We start from the raw sequence: 12,720 nt of genomic DNA, 5'->3' as shown, positions 1-12,720 counted from the left end.
AAAGGCTGATAGAAGGAAATACACAGAGGTAGCTATGGAGCAAGAAATCTCAAAGAGCTTCAGAATAAGAAGAAACTCATTTCTAATCTTAGCCTGAGTGTCATTCAAGGAGGTACTAGATGCTGCTCTATATCCCTGCCACCAGGATGGGGACCATCAGAAATTAGAATGTGATCACATCAGAAATGTGATCTCCATGGAGAACTGAGCACTTACACTGGATACTGGAATGTGAAGTTAGTGCCATAAAAGATAACCTACTGACAGGTTGCAATGAGCTTTTCATGAAGAACCATGATAACCCTAAAGCCCAGAAAGAAGGCAACAAGCATTAATGATCAACTGATAGAGACTATACCAACTTGTAAAGATGACCTCCTCTTTAGAAAAGCTTATATATTAATATGAATTGTGACCCAGCTAGTGATCTCCTCAGTCATAATTAGAAGAGAATAGGGCTAAACAATAATAACAACTAATATTAACTGAGCATATACCATCTCTGAGTGTCCTCCTAAACACATGCATTTTTGGATTCCTATTAAGCATCTCTATCACAGATAAGTAAACTAGGGCCTTGAGAAGTTACTTTTCCAAATAGTTAATGCATACCAAAACTGGGACTCGAACACAGTTTTTTCTTGCTCCAGAATGAGCATTGTTGACCATTTTGTGTTACCGCAGCCCAAAAGTAGCAAAGAGTTTGTGAAAAATATCCTTCTGTGTTAAATATAAATAACACATAAACCACAATAATGACTAATGACTTATTTGACATCCCCTGGATAAGATTGATTAATCAGGAGTAATGTTTATGGTATTTGTGATGGCTAATTTTAAATCCCAATTTGACTGAGCTAAGGGATGACCAAATAGCTTATAAAACATTATCTCTGGATGTGTCTGTGAGAGTGTCTAAAGAAGAGATTAGCATGTGAATCAGTAGAGTGAGTAAGGAAGACCTCCCTAACCAGTGTGGGTGGGCATCATCCAATTCCTTAGGGGCCTGAATTTTTGCTCTCTTTGCTTGAGCTGAGACATCCATCTTCTCCTGCCTGAAACATCAGTGTTCCTGGATTTCAGGCTTTCAGACTCAGACTAGAACCTTTACCCTACTCCACACTGCCACCTCATTTTCAGGCTTTTTGACTGAATGACATCACTGGCTTTCCTGGTTCTTCAGCTTGTAGATAGCTGCTCTTGGGACTTCTGAGCCTTCATATCCACATGAACCTATTCTCCTCTCATCTAGATCTACATATTCATCTCCTATTGGACCTGCTTCTCTGGAGAACCCTGCTTAATTCAGACATCTTGGTGGTGTTGATTGCTAAGAAAAGAGTGCATCAGAAGTATTAGGAGTGGAAAGGTGGAAGAGTTGGATGTCTAACTTAGTAAACTATACCAACCTTAATTGAGAATTATTATTTGGGATCCCTGGGTGGCGCAGCGGTTTGGCACCTGCCTTTGGCCCGGGCCCGATCCTGGAGACCCGGGATCGACTCCCATGTCAGGCTCCCTGCATGGAGCCTGCTTCTCCCTCTGCCTATGTCTCTTCCTCTCTCTCTGTCTCTCTGTGTGACTATCATGAATAAATAAAATCTTAAAAAAAAAAGAGAGAATTATTATTTAATATCAGAGGCCTAGATTTCAAAAAGGTCTCAATGGAGGTAGTGTTTTTCCTCTGGGGACATTACAAAAATTGATTGTTGTCACAGTGAAGAGGGTAAACTATAGAATCTAGTGGGTAAGGGGGCAAGGATGCTAAAAACCCGCAAAGTGCAGTACAATCCTAACAACAAAGCACTCTCCATGTTCCATGATATTCAAGTATATTTCAAGTATAAAATAAAGAATAAATGAATGAATGAATGCTAAATATTTTATTGTAAATGATTTTCTTTTCATTTCTCCTCTTTAAGTTATGTGTGTAGGTAAATTAAATTATCTCCGAATGCCATTTCAGGAACATAAAGGGGGCAATATAAAATACTTGCTATAAAAATATGTCATTTCAAAAAAAAATGTCATTTCGTTTCTGAAAAAATACCTATCCACTGTCCCAGGGGATGGTTACATACCACTCACTAGCCACCAAGAGTTTCATCCAAATAGATTCTACATCAACTGGCAAAACCAAGGGAAATTCTCTTGTTAAGCTTTGGGGCTCATTTCATTTTAACTAAAGATTTATTTGGACAGTATAAGATGCAGCCACATTCTGACACACTGTACATAAAAATATTACTTCTACTACGACTAGTACTACTACTACTATACTATCAATTTTAAAAATAGAAAATTTAGTAAATTAGTAAAATGTAAAATCAATCTGATAACTTCCTATAAACAAACAAATCTCCGATTAGAAAATGTATATGGAAGAGAAGATCCCCACTTTTGATTGCCAAACATAAAAGCTTTATGTATAAAGCAAGTAAGAAATGTTCAAAACTTCGGTGAAGAAAGGGAGTAACAGAAAGATACAGAATAGACTTGAACGGGTATAAGACATATACATTATCTGATAGCAAGACTTGATGGCATAAACCTGGCAATTCTTCCTAAGTTAACTTATAAATTTAATTTACTCCCAATAATAATATCCTCAGATTTGTTTCCCAAATAAGTAGACTCTACAGTTTATGTAGAAGATAAAAAATTCTGAGGTGCCTGGGTGGCTCAGTCAGTCAAGGGTCTGCCTTCAGATCAGGTCATAAGCCCCGGAGTCCTGGGATCAAGCCCCATGTTGGGCTCCCTGCTAAGCATGTTGGCCTCTGCCTCTGATGCTCCCCCTGCTTGTTCTCTCTGTCTCTCTCAAGTAAATAAATAAAATCATTTAAAATAAATAAAATTCTAATATAAGCATGAAAACCCTGGGAGAAAAAAACAAAAAAGAACAAATAGAGTTGGGGACTAGATTTGCTAGTGTAAAATATATAAGGGAGCTTATAATTGAAAACTGTATTATTGATGAATAAATTGTATAGAATGGTGAAGGAACAAGGGAATAGAATAGAAAAATACAAAAATAGACAATATAAAATGAAATGAACGTTCAATTCAAAACAGTGGGGAAAGGATAATTTTTTTGAATAAATGTTGAGACAAATGGATATCCCCAAGGTTATTTATTGCTGCATTTTTTTCTTCTTTTTTTTTTTTGCATTTTTTTCTTCTAATAGTAAAAGATCAGAATCAATTCAAATGTCTATCAATAGGATACTTGATAGGCAAAGGCACCTCCACACAATGGATTATTATGCAGTTGGAGAAAAGTTTGACTTGACAATAAATATTATAAATAAGTGAGTATGTCAATATTATTAGGAATTAACTATTCACCATAAAATAAGATTTAAGAATACAGATTTTTTTAAAAGTTAGGGGGATCCCTGGGTGGCTCAGCGGTTTAGCGCGTGCCTTTGGCCCAGGGCACAATCCCGGAGTCCCAGGATCGAGTCCCATGTCGGGCTCCCAGCAGGGAGCCTGCTTCTCCCTCTGCCTGTGTCTCTGCCTCTCTCTCCTCTCTCTGTGACTATCATGAATAAATAAATAAAATCTTAAAAAAATAAATTTAACTTAAAAAATAAAAACGTTAGATATAAAATATAAGTAAGTAAGTAAGTAAATAAATAAATAATAAAGTCCACTACCTGCTGCCTACAAGAACTCACTTCAGGTTTAAGGGCTAAAAAGTGAATGAATGGGCTGAAAAGTGAAAGAATGGGAAAAGATATTACAAAAGCATTTTTTAAAATTAGCTTTTTTGGTGTTATTTTTGCATCTCTTCTTTTAGGATGAAAATTTGTCTCAAGTCAAATAGCATTCCCAAATTAAGCAGCTTTTTAAAAAATACCATGTAGGTAGTGAGAATCTTACAACTCCTCATTTCCCTTTTTCTTCATGCGATGGGAAGCTAAAACAATTCATAGGTCATCTCTCATATGCATCTCATGTACTTGTATGCACCCCTTATGCCAGACTCTCTCAGATTCAAGTCTGGTTTGAAGATGGCTAATCCATATAATATGGAAGGTATCACCCTCTGTGAAAGGACTTTCAGGCATCAACAAACAGATCTTTCTACATTACCATCAAAATCACACCCAGCAGGGAGCTTTTAGAGGCTGGAAAAACAGTGCATGTGGTTCTTCTTCTTCTCAATCACCACCACTCTCTGGAGTGGCAGAAAAGAATTCCCTCGTGTTTCCCTCTTTTATCATTAAGGTTCAAGGAGGAGAGAGTGAAATTCCTTAGGGGTGACAGTTCCTCAGCTCTTCCAGTCTCCCATGAGTGCAGAAATCACTTCATCTCTTTTCCTCTGAGGATAACCTGTGACTCTGAAACTTGATAAAAACTTCCTGCACACAGGAGCAAAGGTGGGTGATCAAGGAGCTCAGGCACAGCTACCTGAGTGAGTCACCATCTTCGGATTCTACTCAGAATGTTTGTTCAATATAACTCATCAAGTGAAGAGGAGACAATCAACCTCTCACCAACAGGTAGAAAACCAAGTCCGGGCACAGGTCAGCCTTGGGACAGACAGAGAGAGATGATCCATTAAGAGTAGATCCTGCTCCCTGCTCCTTTGAGCAATGGCTTTGCTTGCCTTCAGGTCCATGCCATTTTCAAATTTCAAAAGAAGACATGGACTATGGATTTGGCTTTTACACGCCTCATGATTAGTAGGAACTCAGAATACGTCAGAATTGGAAAGTTACGTTGAGTTTGAACTCTTCACCTTATTCATTTCATAGATAAGGAAGCTGCATCTAATGCAGCAATTCATCAAGCTCAACAACTACTTAGTGGCAAAAACAGGACAATAACCAGGATTCCAGATTTTACTCCAGAATTCTTTTCAAATAAACATGCAAAAATAGCTGATGCATAGAAATCTAGACTACATTTGGTGTGTATTTGCTTCCATAAGACAATACTTTTGCTGGTCTTTTTAAATAAACATGCAAAAGTAGCTGATGCATGGAAATCTAAAATACATTTGGTCTATATTTGCTTCCATAAGACAATACTTTTGCTGGTTTTTTTAATATTAGGGTTTATTAACTATGGAATATACTTACTTATTCATTACACTACCATTTCTTCAAGAGTAAGATCAGCTGAAGTTTAGTTACATGAGACTAAAAATCTATATATAAAGGTTTTCTTTTATCTTAACTGTGATTTTGAATTAATAGCCTCATCTCTACTCAATTTATCATTTAATAGAAGTACCGTAGAATTAAAATCACACCTTCATTAAAGATTAAAGCAGTCCATGATAGATCACATGTATGGAATAAACATTTGAACTTTTTTTCTGGGAGTCATAAGCACACAATCATCTACTGAATTAAATCTTACACAATTACACTTGCACTGGCACAATTGCCAAATGCATTAAGCACTTAGCACATGACAGTCACTGAATTTAGCACCAGATGATAGATAGACAGATAGAATATACATCATATTCTAACCAATTTTTTGCAGAGATTTATTAAGATAGGCATTAATCCCATCCATAAATGAAAAGCTGAGACTCTAAAAAAAAAAATAAGTAGTATGCTAGAAATCAAAAGTAGTAGGTGGAAAAGCCTGGATTTGTCTATCCACTATAAGCAAGAATGAGCAGGGTGCTTTATAATTGGTAAAACCCCTTCTCACACACTTCCTCTTTTAACTGGAATCTTGAATCTATAAGGGAGGAAAGAATGATTTTCTGATCCCATTTTCTAGTTGACTGAAGTGAATTGGTCAGCACATGCCCAGCTGCAGGTCAGCCCTGAGCCCTGTGCTGTGTTCCAAGCAGGTGTCTCTCACTTCTGAAACTACTGCAGCCTGGCATCACCCTGCACTTGCAAGTGAATGTTTGGGTCTGTCTCCTACTCTACAAAATTGCGGTAAGACGAAATGAATCCTCCCAGTTGCAATAATAGAAATATTTTTCCTTTTGCTAAAGTGAAAGAACAAGCTAAGTGAGAGGACTGAGATAGACCTCTCATATTCTTTTTGTGATGGTTTATTTTCCTATTTTTATGTGAAGTAGTGAGAGAAAACAATGAACACAGTGCTATATTAAATCGGTAGTACCAGACTCAACTGCTAGTTCTGTACCCAACGCACTGTGTGACTTTACAGGTCCCCCCAGCCTGGTTTTATTTCCTCATTAATATAACCTGTGAAGTGACATATGCATTCACGTAGAGTGACCATGAGAGGAACCAAAGTAGAGACAAATACTTTGTTGTTGCTGTTTTTTAACAGCTTTATTAAGCTATAGCCGACATACAATAAATCAAATATATTTAAAGTAAAAAATTATATATATATATATATATATATATATATATATATATATATATATCCATGGAACTATCATCACAACCAATATAGGCAATGAATCTGTCACCTCAAAAACTTTCCTGATGCCCCTTGGTAATCCTTCCCTCCTGTACCTCCCCACACACACCTCCACCCAGGCAATCATTGATTGATTGTCACTATGGATTAGATTGCAGTTTCTAGATTTTTAGAAATGGAATCACATAAGGTATACTCTTTTATCTACATGTTTTCTCTCAACCTGGTTATTTTGTGATGCATCCATCATGTTGCCTGGATCAATAGTTTGTTTCTTTTCATTGTTGAGTAGTCATCTATTTTATGCACATACTAATATTTGTTTACCTTATTACTTATGGATGGGCTTTTGGGTTGTTCCCAGGTTCAGTCTTTTGGGGGAAGAATGACTGGATCATACAATAGATATGTGTATGTTTAATTTTGTACCTGTTGCAATATTTTCCAAAGTACTTGGACTATTTTACATTCCTAGCAGCAGTGATGAAATGTCCACTTCCTCCACTTCCTTGTCAACACTTAATATGGTTCATCTTTTTAAATTTTAATCATTCCAATAGATGTGTAGTAATATCCCATTGTGGCTTTAATTTGTGTATCCCTAATACAAATGATTTGAGCATTTTCATGCATTTATTTGCCATCCATCTATCTTCTTTGGTGAAGTGTCCCTTCAAGTCTGGCCCATTGTTTTCTCATTAATGAATTTTAAAGTTCTTTCATATTATAGTTACAAATTCTTTATGAGAAATATGTTTTTCAAACAATTTCTCCAAGATTTATCTTTTCATTCTGTTTCCTAATTTACTGAATGTATGAAATGATGCACACATTCACAACTTAGAATGAGTCAAAAAGTATTTTATAAACTATACACTCTCAGGCAAATACATGGTACTGATTATTCATTATTATTAAACCCCTCATTGATGCAGTTGATTATATTTTTTGCAGAAACTGAAAGATGAGGGCACTATTTTCAACCACCCCAGGATTTAAGATGGCCTGTTATGAATGTCCACATCCCCATGAAAGAGACATTATACTACTCTGCTTTCTTGTCTTTCTTAAGCAGTAAATCAGTTAGAGGAGATACAGTCTGACTTCTCCCTCAAATTTAATAGAGAAAGCTACCTCTTTCTAAATTATGCATGTTTTAGCTTGTTTGAGGTGGTGTGGTGTGGTTTTGCCCACTTCCTTGCTACAGCTCTTCAGTGGAGTGGATATGCATCCAATCACAAAGAAAAAAGCTAATAATGCATGCTGCTGTCTGACCACAGAGTTGGATAATGCTTTCTCTATTCCTCCTGAGTGAAGGATCCTGAATCTTAACTCTAACTGAGCTACACAACAACCTGTTGGCTAAGCAAAAGAATTGTCCAAAGACAGCTGTGTTTTCATCCCGATTATGCCTCATGCCAAATCCTGAGTACTTCTAAATATTAGGGAAGCCAAAGGACTAATTCTGGGTCCATGCATGTCAAGCAAGGCAGGAAAAAGAAAATTCAAGTGCAAAAATAAAGAGATGTAACCTTCATTAAATCACATATACACAGAAGACAATAAAGTGAAGTGAACCCTAGAGTTGGAAAGACCCAGCTCCACCGCTTGCTGGCTACTGACTTTATTGAAATTATTTAATATCTAGCCTTATTCTTTTCAAGTATAAAATAGAGATAACAGTGGTACTTATTTCACAAACTATTGTGAGGATGCAATTATGTATGTAGAAGCAAGTTCTGGCATATGATTAATAGTATCTCCTGGCTTTTTTTAAAAAGATTTATTTATTTATTCAGAGAGAGACAGAGAGGCAGAGACACAGGCAGAGGGAGAAGCAGGCTCCATGCAGGAAGCCCGACGTGGGACTCGATTCCGGGTCTCCAGGATCACACCCTGGGCTGCAGGAGGCGCTAAACCGCTGAGCCACCAGGGCTGCCCTATCTCCTGGCTTTTTAAAAATTATTATTACTCACTGCCTTTTCTAATATTGCTCACCTTCTGCTCCAGATATTTTGCTTTCCCTGTGTGAGTGTGTGTGTGTGTGTGTGTGTGTGTGTGTGTGTGTGTTATGGGTAATAATTTGAGATCCCTGGGTTTTTCAGTTTTCTTTTTGTGCCTACCTGCAAAGAAAGTTAATCCTTATTCATTATCTGTGTCCATATTTGCTTTGTTTTAGACAGAAGGAAGGGATGCTCAAAACTGTCCTTCATTAATAATAAATAAGGCAGATAATGGCACAGATCATGTCAAACATTTGGTAGCATGTGATAAATTACCTCAGAGCACCAAGGTCTACGGAGGAGCAAAATTTGCCATCCCCAAGATGCTAACATCTTCTATTTTGACTGGGCACCTGGAGAAGACATGCACCCATCACTTTCATTAAAGTCATTTGAGTTACCCTATGGGTCATAGAATCTGATTTCTGGGAAGATTTTTAAAACTCATTTCAAATAATAAACCAAATCCAGGCACACATAAAGTTCAAAAGATGGATAAAGAAAACCACTCAGTGGTGACGGAGTTTATCTTTATGGGCATCACTCAGGACCGTCAGCTGCAGATCATCTTCTTTGTCATTTTCCTCCTGGTCTACCTGGTCAATGTAGTGGGGAACATCGGTATGATCATCTTGATCATAGCAGATACTCAGCTTCACACGCCCATGTACTTTTTCCTCTGCAACCTCTCTTTTGTTGACCTGGGCTACTCCTCAGCCATTGCCCCCAGGATGCTGGCTGACTTCTTAACAGACCGCAAAGTCATCTCCTTCTCTAGCTGTGCCACCCAGTTTGCGTTCTTTGTAGGTTTTGTAGATGCTGAGTGCTATGTCCTGGCCGCCATGGCCTATGACCGTTTCGTGGCCATCTGCCGACCCCTCCACTATAGCACTCTCATGTCCAAGCGAGTCTGCCTGGCCCTCATGCTGGGCTCTTACCTGGTTGGCCTGGTGAGTTTAGTGGCCCATACTTCCCTCACCTTCAGTTTGAGCTACTGTGGTTCCAATATTATCAACCACTTCTTCTGTGAAATCCCACCACTCTTAGCCCTCTCTTGCTCAGATACCTACATCAGTGAGATCTTGCTGTTTAGTCTGTGTGGCTTCATTGAATTCAGCACCATTCTTATCATCTTCATCTCCTATGCTTTCATACTCATCGCAATCATCAGAATGCGCTCAGCAGAAGGCCGCCTTAAGGCTTTCTCCACCTGTGGGTCTCACCTCACTGGCGTCACCCTCTTTTATGGCACAGTCATGTTTATGTACCTGAGGCCAACATCCAGCTACTCCCTGGACCAAGACAAGTGGGCCTCTGTGTTCTACACTATTATCATCCCCATGTTGAATCCCTTGATCTACAGTTTACGGAACAAGGATGTGAAAGCTGCTTTCAAAAAACTAATTGGAAAAAAACCTCAAGAATAACAAAATATGAAGATTTCTTATCACTACAGGTAATTGATAGAGATAAAGGGGTGGTGGTAGGAGATAGGAAATGCAGATAACTTTCTAATAAACACTACTGAAGCTACTATCTACTTGTATCAATCTTTAATTCTGTAGGGTTGTCTATAAACCTTAATACTCTGAAATGAAGGAAATATAAATTACTATTTTTGAAAGCCATGCTGAGCAAGATGCATCTGTTTTTTATTTGACTTTGGCTCACTCATTGCTTAGAAATGGAGACACAACTTGAATAGGGGACTATTTATTTAATAGTCAATTACTCTAAAGCATATTTTTTCAGGGTTATGAGGAATTAACAGATCCAAACATTGAAAATTTCTCTACATTAAAAACAATTCGGAGAAAATGTAGTTAAATATGTGGGGAATGGAACTGGTATGAGAGATGGCTTAACTCAGCCTAGGAACTACCCATTCATATACTCAGCAAAAACTTCTAAGTGCCAGATATATGCCAGGTTCTGAAGGATACAAACATAAGAAGTGCATTTGCCAATGAAGAGTTTGTTGCTTCCAGTTACTGTATTATCTCTCTGATACTACTACCATCAATAACTAAATAATGGGCTATGAAAACCCCAAGAATAAGAGCTGCAGACTTAGGTTCTGCTGCTAACTGGGTATGTGAGTTTTGACAAGACCCTTCTCTTTGGTGTCCTCAGTTTTCCCTTCAGTCTAGTGGTTGGTTTCACCTGGATCTCTTGGGTCTCCTCTGCCTAATATTTACATATTGTTAACTTCACATATTGACATCATTTTAGCTTTCAGGGAAGCCCAGGGACTCTGGGATCCTAAGAGACATACAATTTCTGAGGCTAATTTTAGCAAGATTGTAATGTCTACAGGATTAGTATCCTATTCCCATCCCAAATCCCCTATGTCTTCTCTCTCTCTCTTCTGATATTAGTTTAGTTTAGCCCTAGCCTTTTCCTAGGGTTCTGGTAATCTTCATGATTTCCACCATCATCACTGGGCCCTTATCCAAGAATAGTTTCATTAACCCTGAGGTATCAATGACTGACAATAGAAGAGACCTAACTCCTCTCTGCACATCTCAAAGCTACAAATCTTGAATCAAAAAACAAGTGCATCAGGTATCAACAGCAGGTGAAGGGTGCAGACTGAGATCAGAGGATAGCTAAGTTTTTCTCAGATATGCTAAAATTCTATCAGACCATCAGTTTCTAACACTTCCAAACAATAATGTTCCTATCTCCCACAGCCACCCAAAGGGCAATATAATTAAAGATCATGGAAACACAGTAATTATCCTAAAGCATGTAGTATCCCCATTGATCATGAAAAGCACCAGAGTTTTAGGGATAAAAGACCCAGGATTTACTAGGCTTTTTAATGGGTATCATTATACATGAGTTAAAATTAGCCTGATGCAAATATACACAGCCATATCATGAACTTCTAAAAACATATTTCTGATGTCACATTATGAAGAAAGTACAGCAACTATGGACAGGTATAGAGCTGGCAGTCCAGAAAGAGCCCAGAGATTTAGCCTTCAGTTTCTTTTTAAAAATAATCTAATGTGAAAATCCACATGATGTGAGAAAAATAATAGATATTTTCTATCTCATTAACTACAAACCAAGTATACATTATAATTAAAAGACTAGCTGCCTTAGAATCAGGAAGAACTTTGAGTCCCATTTCTGCATTTCTACTCAGTGATGTCCCTGCTGGAGGATTACTTTTCTCTGAAGTGATTGTTGTATTCAGTCAAAGTTAATGATAGAACCAAAAACTGATCCAAGAGCTATGCTTTCTACTCTAATGGCAAATATTCAAAGAATCCCTCATGTAAGTTCTATTATTTTCTTGCTCTGACTAATGGCAAGTTACCTAATCTCTATCAGACTGTTTCTTCATCTATTAAATGAAAATAATAATGCTTACCTTCTAGCATTTTTCAAAGGATATGCTGTAATCTCTGTAAAGAATCTATCACATAAAAGATAATTAATAAACTTTAGTTGCTTCTATTTTTCCTTCATTTATATCTTAGATATCTATAATTCCGCTATTGATATGATGCAGTATAATGAGGAAATTGTTTTTTTCTCATGTAATTGATAGTGAAAGTACACATATCAATCCATAATAGTGAGAGGAAAATGGATAGAAGTTGGGTCAACTTAGTGTTCATCCTACTCCCAGCAATAATCATGTCAGATAAATCCCCTCGGGTCTCTGCAGCTCAATCTCTACATCAATAAAGTGAGAATGAGTATTTACACCTTCTCAATTCTATTAGTTTGCTCAAATAAGTAATAAATAAATGCCTTATGTTTGGAAAGGCCTGAATTATCTTCCATACATTAACTACTTTGCCCAGTGATAAAACCACAGCAAAGGTAAATATATCAATCATGTTCTCATGTTCTCTAGAATAGACTATAAAAGTCACATGAGTAGGTATTTTCTCTAACCAACAAAGACTTGGCACTCATTCTACTGGGAACTTTGAAAAGCAAAGATTGATGCAAAAGTGGTTAAGAGGGGAGATGTCAGAGTGAGATAAAGCTGAGATTAAATTCTTCTGCTGCTGCTTTCAAGCTATGTGACTTCAGTTGAGATTTTTTTTTTTAAAACAACCTGTGCTGGACAATATGTATATTACATATATATCCTGGCTTCATGGAATTGGCATACATAAGGAAATAAAATAAATGCAAATGTCTTGTGCTACAGGGGGAAAACTACCAAAAGAGAATTGCAGACAATATGCTATAGGGATTCACACTTGAAAAACAACATTTCTTCCTGGGAGATTAAGGAATTTTCATGGAGAAGGGAGCATGTGAGTTATTTTGGGAAGCAGGGCCCAGAAATTAAAGAAAGAAGCAAATGAAGTGGGGAATG

General features: G+C 37.4%; 1 protein-coding gene across 1 annotated transcript; it reads left to right on the top strand.

The window, feature by feature from the left end:
* The first annotated feature begins 8,863 nt into the window (after nt 1-8,863).
* On the top strand, nt 8,864-9,799 carry LOC121471595 (olfactory receptor 1019). The gene has a single exon (XM_041722387.1). The coding sequence runs from the start codon at nt 8,864-8,866 to the stop codon at nt 9,797-9,799; it is 936 nt and encodes a 311-aa protein (XP_041578321.1).
* The last annotated feature ends 2,921 nt before the right edge of the window (nt 9,800-12,720 follow it).

This window comes from Vulpes lagopus, chromosome 11 (assembly GCF_018345385.1).
Source record: "Vulpes lagopus strain Blue_001 chromosome 11, ASM1834538v1, whole genome shotgun sequence".
Taxonomy (NCBI): domain Eukaryota; kingdom Metazoa; phylum Chordata; class Mammalia; order Carnivora; family Canidae; genus Vulpes; species Vulpes lagopus.
This window is presented reverse-complemented; position numbering and strand designations above follow the sequence as displayed.

Coding starts and splice junctions, on each gene's coding strand:
- LOC121471595 (XM_041722387.1), top strand. CDS start 8,864: ATGGATAAAGAAAACCACTCAGTGGTGACGGAGTTTATCTTTATGGGC.